The 18709-nt window shown below is 35.6% G+C and overlaps 1 protein-coding gene across 1 annotated transcript in view; it reads left to right on the forward strand.

The window, feature by feature from the left end:
* The window catches only part of OTOGL (otogelin like), an 87340-nt gene that overhangs the window by 52064 nt on the left and 16567 nt on the right, over positions 1-18709 (forward strand). The window contains exons 30-42 of the mRNA XM_085045719.1: positions 2000-2156; positions 2693-2719; positions 3510-3677; positions 5260-5538; positions 6160-6277; positions 7505-7584; positions 8478-11296; positions 11981-12158; positions 13072-13214; positions 14281-14304; positions 14444-14536; positions 15163-15352; positions 17614-17828. Coding sequence (XP_084901845.1) covers positions 2000-2156; positions 2693-2719; positions 3510-3677; positions 5260-5538; positions 6160-6277; positions 7505-7584; positions 8478-11296; positions 11981-12158; positions 13072-13214; positions 14281-14304; positions 14444-14536; positions 15163-15352; positions 17614-17828 — 4491 coding nt within the window. The remainder of the gene's footprint in view (positions 1-1999; positions 2157-2692; positions 2720-3509; positions 3678-5259; positions 5539-6159; positions 6278-7504; positions 7585-8477; positions 11297-11980; positions 12159-13071; positions 13215-14280; positions 14305-14443; positions 14537-15162; positions 15353-17613; positions 17829-18709) is intronic.

Raw genomic sequence — 18709 nt, forward strand, 5'->3', positions numbered from 1 at the left:
TAACTGAGATCATTAGATGTCCCAGCTGAACCTCCTGACTTTCAGGACTGAAGCTGGATATCAACATGGTTAGGAATTTGCCTGTGTAGCAGGTTGCAGTAGCTTAACCCAAGAGATTTATTAATGTTGACTTAAGTTGCTATGTAAAGAATTTTTTGAGCATGTGCCTGAGAACATAGTGATGAGTGTATTTTCAAAGTGGCAAATAATAAATAAAAGTGGAACTTTTGAGAGTTTTCAAGAAACTGTATTATTAATAACTTAAAAAGAAAGATCTTTTCTCTTGAACACTAATTTTCTATATCTTATTCATATTGTGATTAGAATTTGCAAATATTATGCCAAAATTATAGCATTATTATATTAAAAAATCTATGCCAGGTGCAAGCTGTGTAATTTAATTAGCAGTCAAGTATTTCCACGCATACATATCCATCTTGTATGGGTCAGTCAGCAAAGCAAACATCTTTCATATGTTTTTAGAACCTGTTCATCAGCATGTGAAAATACAGCTCCTGAAATGTAATGCAAAGTGACCTCCTATCAAGGGCATATGCAGCTGACTGCTGGGTGGGGAGCTGGGTGCCAAGAAAAAAGCCCAAGCAGAGATTGGCACTGGGGACACAGAAAGAACAGAAAACACAGATGTGGTTTTCAAATGTGCTTATTGCTGCTCCTGCTATGGTGCGTGATGGAAGATCCTGTAGTGCATGAAGGAAAGCTCCTGTCTGTGGGACAGGTGGCCTTGGAGTTCAACTCAGGCTGCAATACCCAGTTTTCAGGGAGACAAAATCTTGCGTCTCTGGCTGGCAGCAACTGATGGATTGCAGTTGTCCACATAAGCACTGAATTCAGCAGGGTCTGAGAAACCTCAATGCTTGCAGAGAAAAAGGTCTTCCTCATAATTCCTGAACTCTGCAGGAGCCTTTGCCCAAGGGTCCCGGTTTGTCACCGGAGCAGGATATTGCTGACCGTGGAGAGAAGCTGTTCTGCAGGCATGAGAGACAGGTTGAGGTGTTTGGAATCAGTTTGCTGTTTGGTAATTCCTACAAAGCTACTACTGCCATTTCCAATGGAGCTAATTGTCATGTGCATCCCCCGTGGCCCCGGTGGTACGCCTGTTTTCAGAATAAGAACAAAAGCACAATAACATGTCTCTGCACTTGATCCAGTCCCTGCCAGCTTCTATCCACTGCCAGCTGAGAAGCTGTCTTCATGTTAGATAAGTGCTGCTTTGTTACTGTGATGGTATTTTTGTAATCTGATGTGTGCCATTTGAGTGCTTTACAGCTGAGCTAGACCAGAAACTAAACTGAAGAAAAGCACTGCTTTAAACATTCCATGTGTTGAGTAAGAACACTGTTTTAGAAATGTTGCTCAACATTACAAAAAAGATGATTTAAACTCAAGAAATAGTGTATCATGTAAACCCATGAAGTAATGTGATAGGATTTTAGAGTGAGAATGTGTGTTTCTGATCTAATGAAGTTTTGTGGGCAAATGATATTAAAATCTTGATAAGTGCAGAAATATTTTTTTTTCTGCACAATGTCAGCAGTGGTCTTAAGCTTTCTTTCCCTGGGAAAAAAAACCCTCTACAAGTTATTACTTTAATAATTTGGTCATCAGAGTTGCAGCTCTGATTTCGTTGTTGTTCACGGAAAACTGACAGGATGACTACAGATGGCAGTATTTGCCTTATAAAAGCAGAACTGTCAGCTTCAATACTTTAAAATCAAGGAACAGCAAGTGTGTGGACAAGCATGTTTGTTAGTAGTCACTGACTGAAATTTTCTTTTGACCTGTACCTTAGGCATAAGCTGATCATTTGAAGTGTGCTTTTTGTGTAGAAATATGCCCAAACTTTGGAAAATACATTATTTTTGTGTTTAATTATTTCAGTCAATCCAGAAGTAAAACTTCTGCTGAAAATGTCACAACAAGAATTTGTACAGCTCATGCAATTAAGTCACCTATTTTTCTTATTTTTCCCCCATAGATTGATGTGACTTCTTTTATCAAAAATTGTCACACAGATACATGCAACTGCAATCTTGGTGGGGACTGCGAGTGTTTGTGTACCAGTATTGCAGCTTATGCCCACAAGTGCTGCCAGCAAGGAGCAGCGATTCACTGGCGATCTCCTTTGCTCTGCGGTATGTATCTGGGCTGGCCACACACCAGAGCTCATCTTGGAGGCATCTTTGGCTTTTTTCTGCCCAATCACACAAATATGACAGAAGCAGGCGGATAATAAATATACTTCACATCTCTCAAGCTGTGTCTGTGTTAGCTGTGTCATCCTTATACACCCAAGTTCGCTGTCTTACTGAAAAGGGCTGGCTGTGCTTGGGGTGTGTTAGGGCACTGTTGGAAAGGCACTGGTATATGTCCAGTTTTCTGCATAGGGCTGCAAAGAGATCTGGTCCATTCTTCTTTTCATTGACAGCAAGGAGGGTTCTTGGCTGTAGAATAATTCCTGCTTCTGGTCTGCTCTCACTGAACAAAAGTCTAAGGAAATAAAATCACTGACTGAAATATCTTGTTGGACTTTCTCTGCTGGAAGTGAGATTTACATTTTTAGGATGCAGATATGCATGGATTCTCTTGTTACTTTCCAATATTAGTAATAATACTATTAATAATGATAAAAATAAAAAATAATGTTCTGCTTGTTTTCTTTTTCTTTTAGCTTATGACTGTGAATATTACAACCAAGGTATGTAGTATTTGATAGTCCTGTTTAAAAGACTCAGGGATTTATGGGATTTTTCTTTGACTTGATGTATGTAGTTTTACCATTGCTTTTATTTTTAATGAGTAAAGGTTAGTGGTCCAGCTGTGTTGAATGACCCTAGTAATCCCTAATGTCTCCATTAAAAACTTCATAATGTTCAGTGTGGGGGTGGTTTGATCCACCATCCTACAACATATGGTAGCAGTCAGGGAGAAGCTCTAGAAGGATGTTAACTTGTGTTTGTACTGTAAATTTCAGAACTGGGACCTGCAATATTTGGACATTTGATAGGCTATGGGATCTTATGCACGAGTCTCACAAGTTAAACAGAATCAATTCCTATGTCATCCCCTCTAATACCTGGATACTGTGCACATGCTTTGTACAGAGTAATAGGTATTGAAAAGGGAAATTGACTAAATGCAGTGATATGCATCTGACTTTTAATGTATCTTTTTCAGTGACTTGCATCCTATAATGTGCATCATTTTAGAGTAGTAGCATTTAGATCTTGCTAGGTATAGCTGACTTTCCACAATTACTTTGTAATAGCGAATGTTATCTTCCTCAAAAGGTTTGAGAACATGGTTTTTGTGACACGTGGAGTGAGTGACCAGGTGTGTGGTGCTTAGCTGCCTGCCAGGGTTAAAGTCAAGGACAGAGTTATGCATGTTTCCACTACCAAGTGGAAACAAGTGGAAAATTAAGACTTAAGTTTTGTATGTTATGAGAGGAGGATTTTTCTTTCTCTATTTGATTTTTCTTCCCTTAGGTCTTGGTGAAGGACCCTATATTTTGGCAAGTTTTGGAGTGAATGACACAATTATAGGGGCTAATGTATCCAGCAGAAGGATATTTCCCCTGCCTAGAACTGGAGCGCATGGAAATGTAATTTTCAGCTTCATGATAACTCCAGGTCTTTTCAAAGATAAAGATTTATGTAAGTGTTCTCAGCAGTTTTACTAATGGTGAGGTATGTACCTCAGCCTATATGAATGATTTTTGCTGCATCTTCTAAATGTCCTAAAATAGTCTAGATATTTTTAGTTATTGGGAAAAGTGGCCAATTTAAAAATGAAGGAGGTGTTTAATTTTTACTTTTTTTAATATTCACGTTCAGCTTTAAAGTTGACTTTTCAAAAATTGTTTTACAAATATTACAAAATACAAGTAAATAGAATACCTTGTGAAAATATCCAATTAGTTTGTATAACTGGAAAACGGTGAATTTTACACCAGTAGCTGGCTAATATCAACACTGAAGGTCAATGCAGGATATTTTTGGCTTCAGTAAAATGAGGTCTACTTTATGTTTCCACCTTATTTCTTACTTTTCCCGACCTAGAAAATGTGCAACTTACAATGGTCAATCTATTTCTGCATTGTTAATAAGGAGCAATCTATATAGAATGCAGAAGGTAGTTTCTTAGGTGAACAGCTAATCCTAAGGTCTATTTTTCACTTATCAGAGATTTAACTAAACTATATGACAGAAATAAATATGTTTAAATATTTTTCCTTCAGTATCTATTTTTCTTTCTTCACATATTTGAAGTTTGCACTGATTAAATAAAGATTTTGTCATTGCTTTCTGAAATAATTTATTGAAAAATAATTTGTTGTAAAAAATCACAAACACTCAAAAATCAAGATAAAGAAGGGCTGTCTCTACAGAAAAATTCCAAACTAAGTTTACAAACATTTGAATGTTTATTGCCATGGTGAAATTAGGTTTTTGGATGTGATTTTGAAATGACAAATACATACAGTATTTAATTACTGTATGTATTGAATTAATTCAGTCTTGTCAATTCCCCATGTAAAGCAGAAGTACAAAATTTATTATATCTCTGCAGCACACAGGTAGCTTTCAAATGGAAATGAGGGATGAGATAGTATTCCTCTAGATTAAAGAACTTCAAGACCTTATTCAAGTTGAAAATCAAGTACGAAGTCAGTATTCTTATAAATTCTTATATTTTCAGAGAAAGTTTTTCACTTTTGATTTGTGGCATGAGTAGAGCAAATAGAGGTCAAGTTTCTTACTTGGCCATAGATTTTCTTACTGTATTTCTGGATACATATGTATGTAAAAAAAGCCTGACCTCAATGTTCTTCCAATGCGATACTATTTACTAATGACATTTTGGCACTGCTAAGCTGTCAGACATTTGTCCAAACTTGAGAAAAACTCACAAGTTGTGCCAGTTCCAGTCTGAGACTGCTTATGAGTCATTTTGAAGGTTAATAGCAATAGGCGGAAAGCATGTTTTGATAGTTAGTTTTGATCTAACTGATTAGCTGCCTGGTGGTTCTAGACTATATGATCATTTGAAGCCTCTTTTAGACTCTGCATTGCATCTCTAACTCTCTTTTGAGCAGTATAGAGCTGATTTTTTTTTGTGAAAAGCAGGTTTTTAAAATGAGCCACTTAACATCCAATATATAGCATTTAATCTCAATTGTAAATTGTTTCCTGTGAAAATCTCACCATTTTTATTATTTCTTTTCTTCTGTGGAAGCTCTCTCTCTTGTTTCCCTTGAATCTGCTGAAAGACCAAACTACTTTCTGTATGTACATGACAATGAAACCATTGGGTTGGAGCAGTGGCAGGCAAGTGCCTCCTTTCAGAGACGAGCCACCTTCTTCCACCACCAGGGTCTCTGGAGTCCAGGGCTCAGTGCCTTCGAACTGCACAGTAAAAAAGGCTTTTTCATCATTCTCACCTCATCCAGTGTTAAAGTGGAAAAGTATGATGGTTCAGAAGAATTCAAACATCTCAGTAGCTTTAGTATTGAAGGTAAATTTTGCATGATCCTCAGGGTTAAATATTTTTTTCTGCTTGCCTTCAGAGCACTTTCTTTCTTGTCTTTCATGAGCAATAGTAAAAAATATTTTATCCTATTTTTAATTACTCTCTTCCTTTGTCTTCCATTCCATTTCAAAATGCTATTATTTTCTAAGTTTTGCAGATATGATGGCCAGTTTATCTTCAAACTACATTTTCATTGGCTTACTCTTTCAAAATGAAAGTGGCATGTCACAAAATGATGCATGTTAATATCTCATTAGTAACCTATAGATACCTATTCTTTTAAATGAATTGGTTAATTGTGTTGCATCTGCAACCAACAGCATCTTCACTATGTTTAACTGATCTTCTAGGTTTTGAAACAGAGTGTATTTAGAAGTGAGTAGCTGTTTTTATTGTCAAAGCTTGAAGTGTCTTTTAGCTTGAACAAATTTAAAATACTTGAAACTGAATAAAATCTCACCTATTTAAAAGTTCCGAAGAATTTGTCTACTGGGTTTTCATTTTTTCATTTATCTGAAAATCCCAGTGTGTATTGTAGAAAAGGCTGTAAATTTATTGTTTATTGACTATAGAATCAATAAATAATACCCCTTCTTTCCTTTTCAGAACTCAGTGCTTCTGTGCCTTACAGAAGGATGTGTGAATGGCGATACGAATCTTGTGCTAATCCTTGTTTTAAAACATGTAGTGATCCTGAAGGAATAGCATGTAAATTTCTTCCTCTGTAAGTAAAATTAATCTCATATTGCTGCTGTATTGTTTTTTTCTAATAAGCATACCATATGCTTTCTGAAAATTACTGCTGCTGCACTATCCATTTATTTTTACTATCCAGATTTCAATATCACTCCTGTGAGAAACTCTCACAAGTCATATGAAAACATTTGTAACAAGCCTCTCATTTCCCATGGTATATATTCCCATTTACATGCGGATAAGAATAAGAGGGTTTGTATTTAGCCCAGAGGATTAGCTTCTGGTAGTGGTTAAATAGACAGCTACCAAATTAAATGAAGGCTATTTACTCCTCTGGATTTATAGCATCCTAAACCAGCAAACCATGATGCTAAAACGACTTCATCTTTCTGATGTTTATAGGACAGAGATCAAAAACTGTAGGAATAGCAAGGGAGGAATACGCCCTCTCCTGTAAGAAGAGGAAACTTATACTGGGAGATGCTCATTAGAATGAAGATAGGGATTTCAGAGAGGTGATGTTAGCCTGTGATTTAGTAAGCAGATTTCCTGTCTCCATGGTTCTCCCCTAGCCTCTATGAAACCACAGCAAACAAAAAGGAAAAATGCCTAAAAGCTCAAGGCACAATGTGATGGAAAAGAAAGGATATTTTTCATTTCAGACTCCCTAGGTATATGCAATTTATTATTAGTAATACTACTTATATTGCTCATTTTTCCTGATGGTATTCTTAGCTTTTTCCTTATGGGCACACTGGTTAATATAATGATTTTCTTATTGAAAAATGCCCCCAGAATTTAAAAAAAGCATGGGAATATAGTGATTTGTCTGCACTCTCCTATATTGAAAGGCCAGAAGGAAAGGGCTTTATGGAGTCAGTCTAAATACTTAAATATCTCAAATGAACATATCTGGGCAAAACAGCAGTCTTGCAGAGAAACTCATCACTCTGCGGAAAACTTTTCTTCTTAGGGATCTAAACTTCCACCTGGTTGTGGAAGCAGAATGGTCCAAAGCTATCATGTTCATCAGCCTATGCTAATAATTATTAACAGTTTAGAAACAGAATCAAACTGCTCAATAACTTTTTGACCTTGAAATGCCTCAAAAAGCTATGTTCATAATTTCTTTGGAAAGTTCTCAGAACTCCGATAGGTAAGACATTCTAATGGTTTGTTTTGCCAAAGTAAAATGATTTAAAATTAACTTATAATTCTAATGTGGCTTTAGAGTTGACTATGCAATATTTTAAAGGGTTGAAGGATGCATGCCATACTGTCCCAAAAACATGATCCTTGACGAGGTCACACTTAGATGTGTTTATCCAGAGGACTGTAAGTATACTTTATTATATCTACCTACTCTAAAAATTACCCTAGAGATTCCAAAAATGATTAATCCAATGTACATTTTTTTAAATTAAATGCTTCATCAGAACATCTTTCTGTTGAAAATTGTCTCTCTGGGGCATAAAATCCATTCCCAGTCATCCAAAATACAACTTCGGCATTCAAAGAAGCTATAAGTTGAATTCTCTTATTTCTCTAATAGTGGGTTATATATAACCATTTGAGATTATACTCTGAGCAACTACATTCGACTATATAATGCTAGTATGTTAGTCATCTGTAAGGGAGAAATCCCAAATGAAAGTAGTACTGCTCTAGCAAAAGGTTCCGTCTTTTCAGAGGATGACACACCACTAAAAAATTCAACTTATCTATTTAATAACTTCTGGTGTTTAAAGATACCACATTATTTGCTTATTTTGGGGGATAAAATATTATTTTAATATTAAAATGACATTTTAATATTGTATCTTATTTTATTTTACAAATGTTGAATTAAATACATTATGCTTGATATTTGCTAGTACAAAATTATCTCATATAGTATACTATCTTCCAATGATGTAATATATTTATTCCAAATATTTTACTATTTTTGATTTACTGGATTTTCTATGGAATTGATTTGTTGCTTAAAAACTGCTCTGGAAAAATTAAGGTTTTTACAAATAATGAGAAATTAACTGCTTCATTTCCAGGGAAAATTAGAAAACATTTTCAGTCAGCTAAGTTCCTCAAAGTCATCAGGAAACCTGGAACCATTGGCAAGATCTGATTTGCTAATATTTAAATGGGGTTTGCATAGAGATAGATTTGCTATTTTTCTTTACTAATAATCCCTGAAAGACAGTTAAACACTTTTTTTTTTTTTCTTTTAGGCATACCAGTGACACCTAAAGAATCAGAAACTGGACTGAAACCTTCACTGTCAATCTCTCATATGGGGGCTACCCTGGAGAGATTTCCTCAGACAACTTCTTTATTTGTTACTTCAGGGAATGAATCAACTCACATCGGTGTGACAGACAAAATAACCATGAATGCGAACACAGTTTCAAGAGGAATGGATATGTCAGCACAGTTCATTACAGACATTTATTCGTTGGAAGCATCTAATGCAGCCACCTATTCAACATTTTCATTGCCAAGTACAGTGAAGCCTTCTGATGTACTTCACAGCACAGCCAGCCCTACTGTCCTTTCCAAACTCATCTCTCCAACAGATTTTCCAATTCTTTTTCATGCCTCAGCAGTCACATCACATACTGCCCACTCTAATGCCTCTATAACTTTACCCATTACAATAACAACTCCAACAACTTTGCTCACTGAAAATACTATTCCAACACATTCTGCATTATTAACACCCACTTCCCTAGTGGTTGTTCCATTTTCACTCAAAACATCAACCACTCAGCTAGGAACAGTTCGACCTTCCCCAGCACTAACAACTTTAGCCTCCAAGGTGTCTTTTGTCACTTCTGAGCTGCCTGCAGGGATTGGGAAGAGTAGGAGTCCTTCAATAAGTCATTCTAAGGGAGCAGAAATATATCCTGAAGTGTCTTTGTCTGCCTTGCTGATTGACAGAGCAACTTTTACAAGACCTGTATTTCTTCTAGGTCCACAACTGACACTAAGCACATCCACTTCTCCTATGTCTACTTTGTCTGTTAGAACTAGGTCTGGCACTGGTCAAACTGTAGTTAACCCAACTCCCAATTCTGCACTGACTTCAACTGCTTCTCAAATTCCTATGACTACTAGATTTTCTAGCTCTGAGACAAGTTTTCCTCAATTAATTACATTTTCATTTTTCAAAACAACAAAATCTTTGTCTAAAACTTCTCTATCATTAAATGCAACTTCTTCAGCTAGTTTTTCTTCAAAGCCATTTTCATCTTCAGTGCAAATTTCAATGACTGTTCCCAAGCAGACATCTCCATTAAAAAAGGGCAGTATTTCTGCTGCTCCGCCAATAATGACTGTATCTTCACCTCAAGTTGTTTCTCAAATCCCTACAAACACTTCTTCAAGTCCTTCTGCAGCATGCACAGTATCTACACCAGTGCGTTCTCTGTTTACCTCCGTGAAGCCCAAAGCTGTGGCAGATGCCACTGTTGTTTCCAAAAGTGTTTTTAAAGTACCTTCTGCTTCTTCCACTCCTCTGGTCAATTCAACAATCTTTGATATGTCTGTAGTAAGTAAAGCCTCAACAGAAGATAAGTATATAATACACGCTGATTTCTTTTCATTGTCATCTATTTCTAAAAAGCCGGTGAAATCCATTATGTCTACAGTTTCCCCTCTCAGGACACTGGTATTACCTCTAAATGCTACATCAATAACCACTTCAGAACTTACAGAGTACCCAAAAAGTTCAGATAGAGAATTGAAAACTGACCCTGTAGTTCAAAGTTCAGGTACTTTCTTTCCTAAAGATCCTTCTTTTACCAGGTCATTATCTTTATTTACAACCTTGTTATCAGCATCAGTACCATCTCATGTGACATCTCAGACTACAAATTCTTCATTGATTCCCATAGTCAGTAGCACATCATCACTAACACGAAATATAACTGCTACCCAAGCATCAGTTTCACCTCTAGACACACAAGGAACTTCAAAAATTCCAATTATAGACCTTGCAACTTCTTCTGTGGATTTTTCTGAATTCACTTTAAAAATAAGTCTCTCTACCCACCTTTCAGCAGCACTAAAAACATCCATTGTAATGCCCTCTTTACTAATGCCTACAGCTTCTGAAGTAACTTTAGAAAGCCAGCCCTCTATGCCTTCACCTCCTCCTAAGTCCACTCATATCTCTAATGTTTCTCTAGGAAAACAGAGTTCTTCGTTAAGTTCTTCAGAGGAAGATGGAACAATATCAGCCATATCAGCTGGAATCATCACTCAATCCACTACACCATTGACAATGAACACAACAGTGAATGCTACATCCTCAAAAACACCTTATATTTTTACAAAAATGCTACCTAGTTCTTCAGCCAGTTTGTTAGTTACTTTAGGCACTTCCCTAGACTCTAGGATTACTACAAAAACCACTGATTCTTTTGTTGTCAATTTGGATTTTTACACAGCTTCAGTTTCAGTTCCTACCATGACAGAAACACACAAATCTTTATTTACAACTGCAGTAACTCAAGCTTCACAGAACACTAGAGAAACTCCAAAAATGAATATAACAAAAACAACTGGTACTACAAGTCCATTATCACAGATGAAGAGTACCTCATACATAGCATCAGAAGTTAAATACACAACTTTGTTTGAAAATACTGTGGATATTTCAAAAGGTGGTCAGACTTCACATGAGCAAAGAAATGCTACCAAGACAAAGACAACCACAACTGACAAATCTTCACAAACTTACTTGCCAGTAACTGCAGTTCAGAGTTTGCTTTTTTCAAGAAATACAACCTCAATTAAAAATATCTCTGTTTCTGGAGTCCTGGGTGTAACAACATCAGATAGGTCCAAAATCCCAACAGAGAAACCCATCACACCTTCTTTTGGTGTAAGAGAGGCCACAGAGCTGCAAACCAGAACTATAATAGATTTGTCTCATTCTAGTGGTGGAATGGGTCTGCCTGCCTCTTCAGAAACAGCAGCTGTAGCTGACAAGGCTTACTTTGGCACGATGATGCACACACTGATGTCTACGTCTTCTGAGTGTGTGGTATGATCAGTTTTACTTGCTCCTATATGTTAAAATATATATTATTTTTCAGTCTGTTCTGTTGTGCTATATATGTAATACCAGAGATTTAAAATAGTTCCTATTTTCTATTTAATTTGCTTGTTTGAAAATACTCAGTTATTCTTAGAGGATAGTTTTATTGCTGCTCTTACATTGCCCTGGTATATTCTGAAACTTGGATGTATTATTCTGAAAAAAAAAGGCTTCAAAGCTATGTGACTGCTCTAGATAGCTAAATATATTTCTGAGGTGCAAAAAAAGCCACAATCCTTGTAATTTTGGTGTTTCTGCATAATCTCGCTTTATCTTTCCTTTTCCACTTGTTTCTTTGTCATAGGGTTTAAAATGATGGGAATGCAGGATTTTGTGTTTCTTAAAATGCTTCAGGTTATTTATGATTATAACCTGTAGCCTCAATGCATAATGCTTTACACAGGGTATTCCACCAAAGCTGGGTGGAACAGGAAGGGTGTGGGTGAATGGACATGCATTGTTGTCACTGGTTACCACCAGACAAATGCAAGTCATCCCAAAATAACTGATGAGGGGCAGGTAGATGGGCTGATTCTCTCTCAGAGGATTGGGATGGACAAGTAATCTCTTGGACTTCATAAGATCAATGAAGTCAAAGTTGACTCTGGTTGTTTTTTCCTTATGTGACAGCCAAGATACCTTGAACCTGTTGACAAATGTAGCCAATATGTATGTGTCAACATGGGTTGGATGTTATACAACCTTTCAAGAAACTGCCCTAAGGATGTGCAGAAACCAGATTGTGGTTTTCGAGGAATGCCTGTTCAAGTTAACACTGATAGCTGTTGTCCAGAATGGGAATGTCCCTGTAAGTCATTGTTTTATTTTTAAATAAAACATGGAGCCTTGATCTGTAAATTTCAAGTAATAAATTAAAGGATTATTACAATGGAAATATGAGGTTAAATACTGGAACAAATTAAAAAGAGCTGTTCATCAGCAAAGCAGAATGAAATATACTGAATGTTTTGTTACCTTGGAATTGACATTCAGGATAATCACTTTTTTTAAAAAATGAAAACATTGAAATGATATCTACAGTATGAACATCATTATTTGTCAGCTGAGACTTTTCAGAATTTCTACCAGTAGTACTGTTAAGATTTCAACATATGATGAAGAAAAATAAATTAAATACTAGCTTTTCTGAAAGACAGAACCCCTGTGCTTCATTTAGCTCTAACTGCAGTTTTTATTCACACTTAGAAACTGCAGAAACTGGCAGATGAGTGTCTGCCAAGGGAACAAAAAAGGCTAAAGAGAAAACCTTGAAGCATTAATGAAACCAATATTGCACTTTAGATTTGTTTCAAGATAAGACAAATAAGCCCCTTGTCGGTATCTCAAAAATATGTATATTTTTATGCATATATTTTATCTCACACTACACAGACTCATTGATCTTGCCTGTAAAACATTGACTTAAGTGAAAATTGTCACCAATTTAGACATTCTCCTCTACCCTGGGCACACAGAAGCAGGTTACGGTGTTTCCACTCAGTAGCCTAAACACTTCTGCTTATGGCTCAATATGTTGTCTGCAGGACAAGGTCATCTATCTATCTATCTATCTATCTATCTATCTATCATCTATCTATCTATCTATCTATCTATCATCTATCTATGTATATGTAAAAGCAAATAACGTTAAAATGGAAAGTGTTTAGAAATGCCCTGTATTCAGTTTGTGACAACCTCACTAAATGACAGCTCTTTTCTAGGTCAGTGTTCTGTACTGTCTGAACTGAGTGTTATTACGTTTGATGGAAACAACATAGCCCTCTGTAATATGGCTTCCTATGTTTTAGTCAAGTTACCAGGAGAAATTATTGTTGGTCATATTGAAAAATGTCCTGCTAATCAGGTAAGATTCTTGCATTTCTGCAATAACTAAAACTGTTTCTTGAATTTTTGTGTTATAGGTTTGAAATTCTACAAAAATATGTCAATTAAAACTTATACATAAAAGCCATATTCAATGAAAAACGCTAAGTTATTTAATTTTCAAGGAGCATGCTTAATAATGCTGTCTAGATAAAAGAATTTTATCTTGAATTAAATAGTAATTGTTGAGTTATGTTGTAAGGAAATTCAAATGTAGGTTCCTTTTAAATTATCAGAGGTGACATAACTTCTGAATATGCATGTAGTCTTTCAGGCTCTCCACACATAAGTATTCTTGTTACCTTGAATTTATATTTTACAATATGATCAAAATACTAAAATTCTTTAATATTCACAAAATATATTTTATTTATTTTAGAAAAGTATTAATGGCATTGTGATGAGTTGTTCTTTGATGTTGTCTAACTCTCTGCATTGTCTACAGAGGGGATCCATCCACTTTATTTTTAGATTGCCAGTTTAGGTCAGGTCGGTCTCATTCTTGGAGTCTGTACATATATTTCCTTCACATTGGCCATAGCCCTAATTTATGCAGCCCTTGAGCAACTGGATTGAGTATCCATCTTTGGTTTGTGGATAAACCAGTCAGTGTTAAGGGGCTTCAACAGGCTTTTTTCCTTCCCATCCCTCTTATTTACACTCACTGGGCAACTGCACACTAAACTTTAGGACTGTTAAGGGCAACAGTCTTGCATTATTGTAGAGGTTTTCCATTAAAGTCTCTCTTCACTGTTTCCTGGTTGCAGTCTAGAGGTGGGAATGCAGAACACATACACAGATGAGCTTTAGAAGTCTCTGTTTTTAGTTCTTTAAGAAATATTTTTTGAAAGGACATTTCAGCATGTGCACTGAATTATCTGGAGAGTGTTTATTTTTTATTATTTATAAGGAATATATTAAATTAGTTTAATTATTTAGCTGATTGTAGAAGAACTCTGAAGACAAAGAAAATAGTAACTTATTTTATCTAAATAAAATGCTGCTGATTATTATTGCACTTCTAATTTATTTTTAATGTTTTTCAGAGTGCAAATTCAATAAGAAAACTAGTAAGTACTTGTTTATTTTATTAAGTATAAAAGGCATTAATATTAAAAAAAATCACTTAAGATAAAAAAATTCCAGTAGCACTGGCACAGAATTAAAAAAACAATAGTAACTAAACTTGTTTGTCACTTTTCTTTCAAGGTGCCACCTGCAAACACTTCAGGGCTCTGTTTTAAGAAATTAAATGTCACAACACACACATGTGAAATACTTATCAATCGTTTATCAAGAAAAGTAAGTATATATCAACAGCATGTGTACTCTTAAAAAATAGCTGGAGTGCAATTCTGTTGTAAAATGTGATAAATCAGAATTAAAATAAAATACTACAGGATTAGGATTACTTTTGCATTTCAGGTTCCCAGTAATTCATGGTATGCTAGAAGCAAAATAATATACATTTCTCATAACATGCTTCATTTAAATGTAATTTGTCCATAATGACTTTAAAGTTCTTTTGAGATTTTAATGAAGCTGCAAAAGGAATTAAGCTTGAGACTATACTTCCAGAAACTCTAGAAACCTGGATGTGATAAATACTTAAGCTACTTTTCCTGCTAGTCAATAACAGATAACTTTGAAAAATTGAAATGAGGTTTTAGCATACAATTTGTGCTAAAGAAGATTTACTCTTTCCTTAAGTAGAAAAGGTTTGGTTTTGTTTTCTTTTTATTTCTCATGCCAACTTCATTTACAGTTTTTGGAAGCGGCACTGATGGGAAGCTCTCTAATTTAAGCACTGTGACTGTTATATGTGGCAGAGGCTGTGAAAAAAAATCTCCTGTTATAAAACAGACATACATGTAAAATACACCATTGCAATCTGGCTTTATCTCTCAAATGTGTTTGGTTTATTCTAGGTAGTCGTGGATTCTGTAATTCATCCCTTACCATTTTCAAAAGAAGGGCTGAGTATTCAGGACACTGGTGCAATGTATGTTATTAATACCCCAGCTGGAATTAACATCAAGTGGGCTCATGTTACAGGCATCATAGATATACAGTATGGATTACACTCTAACACATCGAGGAAGACAGAAGGACTTTGTGGTGAGGCTATGGTGGCAATATTTTTCTTATTCAATAACTTTCCAATTGAAATTTGCAGCTCCCTTTTGTGTTTGTGACCAGCTGTCCCTATAGCTTGCCTTGTGACCTTCATTAACTATGCTGACAATCTTATGTGAGGCCCTGTGAAATCCTGTTGATTAATAATGATAAATTAATCATTCTTTTTGAACACATCACATGCCAATAAAGTACTTTGTAGAACAAGTAGTGATCAGCACATTGTATCTAAATAAATTTTAAAAATTTACTTATTTCTTTTACTTATTTCTGCCTGTTTTAAGAGTATTGCTGAAGTCAAGTAAAGGAAAAGGAAATTTTTAGTGAAGAAGTGGCTATTAAAAAGTTCAGATAGTGACAGTATATTTCAGTGATTATGGAGAAAAGAATAACTGATGTTAGCAGTGGCAGCTTATTACTACGAAAGTGCTGACAAAAGTTGTATCTTGGGAAGGGTCCAAGTCTCCTGAGGACAGTGAATTTAGAATCTGAATTTAGACCTCTTGAGGTTGGGTCTAAGGTGCAAAGCTGTGCAGAGGTGTCACAGTCTTGAATTATAATGATAATAAATTTATCATGTGTCAGGCTTCCCAGAAGCCTTTTTATAACTCTGCCAGTATGAATAATATGGAAAAGTGTAAGCAGGTAATTAGAAATTACTTTAATTTTATCCTAAATGTTCATTTCTCTGGTGGTTTGCAATTTTACATTATCTACCCCATATTGAAAAGGAAAATTAACTTCTTACAATCTTTTAAACTGCTTTTAGTTTTAAAAGCAAACATAGCAATTCAGATATGCTTTACGTATAAATATAAAGAAATCAAGACTTTAAAATCAATGGCTATATTCTGCTTGAGCAAAGGGAAAGTTATCCTAGATCTAAAGAGAGAAGGTAAATGGCTGGCCCTGCATCTTTTCCCAGCATCATGCTATCTTCTCTATGCATGCTGAAAGAGAGGGATGAGGTCAAATATAGGAAGAATTATAGAATAGTTTCTCTTTGTGTCATAAAAATATAAAAAGATGAAGACTATGCAGACAAATGCAAACTTAGCTTAAAATGTTGCAGTACCTGATATTTTGCAGTAAGTCTGAAGCCTTCCTTAGTTCTTCTTTCCTGTTCTCTGCTGTTTGTTCCTGTCTGGGATTCTCCAATCCTCTTCCTCTCATACTAGAAAAAAATTGTGAGACTGTGTGGCAAATTTACTTTATTTTTAAAGCTGTATTTATTCTGCAGTTCTGTAGCATGGCCTTACAAATTCTAATGCCACCAGGCTGTGATCTGCAGCAAGAAGTAGAAGAGTTAAGAATACTGGAACGTGGTGCTACTGTCAAATGCTTATTTAAATGCCATCTTCTGTATTTCTCCATGTTTTGTGAAAGAGTAACATCCTGTCACACCAAGCTAGTCTAGTTCTAACAAAGGACCTTGGAGAGCATCAGACTGCAGGGCTGAAAACATGAAGCAATGGGCTTAGGGCTTAATAGTGCAGAAAGAAAGTGAAAGCAAAATAGAGGAACTTTGCCTGACCACTTCCTGAGATGTAAAACACCAGTATGAAGATTAAAGTTTTGACATTACTCGTTTTCTATGTGCTTACAGAGAGCATATATTTTAACTGATGAATCAACAGAATACATACAATAATGAATTCAGGTAGACAATGAATGTCAGGGGTCTGGGAAGGTTGTTTTTTACAGTATTTCATATTAAAAAATTGAGTAAGAACAATATTTTCTCTAGATAAAGCAATTTGTTCATCAAAAGATTCTTTTAATAATTTCTTGCATTTAGAATATTCAATTAAATTTCAATAAGTGTCCAATAATCAGTGACAAGCAGTTAATGTGAAAACCATTTCCTTTTTACTCCTGAGGAGCTGACTGCCATTCAGTAGAATCAGATCAGAACCCAGTGCCAGGCAGTCAGTGAACTTGCTACTCAACACCACATTTTGGTAGCAGTATTTCTCAAAGGTTAATTGTTGTGAAAGGTATCATGAGTTGTATTGTATGATCCACTTGTTTCACTAAGCCATTGAGCTGAGTACTAAAATCACAAGCAGGAAGTTGGAGCTACAGTGGACATATGGCTGCTTTAATTTCTGAACTCAGGTGACTGAGTTGCACAGGTCAGCCTGATGCAGTGTTGATCATAATTTATCAAGTGCTCTTTTCTTTCCCAAAAGAAGGCATGGGGCATGTTTGTTTCTGCTTTGAATATGATGATCTGTCTCCAGGGGTGTGTAATGGAGATCCTAGTGATGACCTGAAAATGCAAAACATGACCATAATTACAAACATGGAGGAAATTGAAATGTTCATTAAGAGTTGGGAAATTGAGAAATCACTTGATGTAACAACCAGGAGGCCTGTAAGAGACTGTACTGAAGACAACTGCACATACTGTATGGAACTGTTAAACAGAGGCATTTTCATCCCTTGTCACAAGAAAGTGAGTATGCAGATCGGAAAATTGCAGGAGCAAATCATATAAAAGTTGTATAATTAAGAAAAGAGTGACATTTTTAATATTTTTCTTATTTTTATGACTTGACAATGGAATGGGTGGCTTTAATATCCTTGTCATGTTTGCTAAAATACTCTTGTCATGCTATCCATTGTAAACACACATCTGTATTGATCCCTATATGCTATTATGCTGTTTTTTGAAATTATTTAATAGGCAATTCTCAAAGGAGAGACACAGGATCATCAGGTCAAGATAAACACATTCCAAAGGTGTTTTATTAATTAAATGCTAGACATAGATCACTAGAACAGAAAGCCTCATGCTTCTGCTGCACACAACAGTGACTCATGCAGTTTGAGACTTATTAGACTAAAGAAATTTCCAGTTAAACAAATTTCGATGTAGTCCCTATTATGTTGACAATTTTGTAGTAATTCTTTCAGAAATCATTGGTTTCTATAAACTGTATACTTTCTAATGGGGATATAGCTGTAGAGTGCAGACTGTCACTAGAGGTGGGTAGTGCAGCACTGCTGCTTCCCAGAACAGAAAATGAGAAAGCCCCAAGTCTCTGAGGTCTGACTGACTTTCCCCACTTAATTAAAAAGAAAAGGGATTAATTACTCAAATGGACCTTTTTTTTCTGAGAGCTAGATGTGTTCAGATTCCCGATTCACTACTTGTTCTGCCTTTCCACCCTTGGTTTTCATTGTGTTACACTTTGGTTTTCATCACAGACAAATGCTGTTAAAAATATTGCAGGCAGCCAAGCTCCTTCTTTCAAATTCCTAAGAATTCTTTCAAATTCCTAAGACCTCTCCTCACTTTCCTGAGCAAGAAAAAAATGCAGGGAGTTCTTCTAA

The sequence above is a fragment of the Lichenostomus cassidix genome, chromosome 1Aa (assembly GCF_008360975.1).
Source record: "Lichenostomus cassidix isolate B80296 chromosome 1Aa, HeHo_3.0, whole genome shotgun sequence".
In the NCBI taxonomy this organism is placed as follows: domain Eukaryota; kingdom Metazoa; phylum Chordata; class Aves; order Passeriformes; family Meliphagidae; genus Lichenostomus; species Lichenostomus cassidix.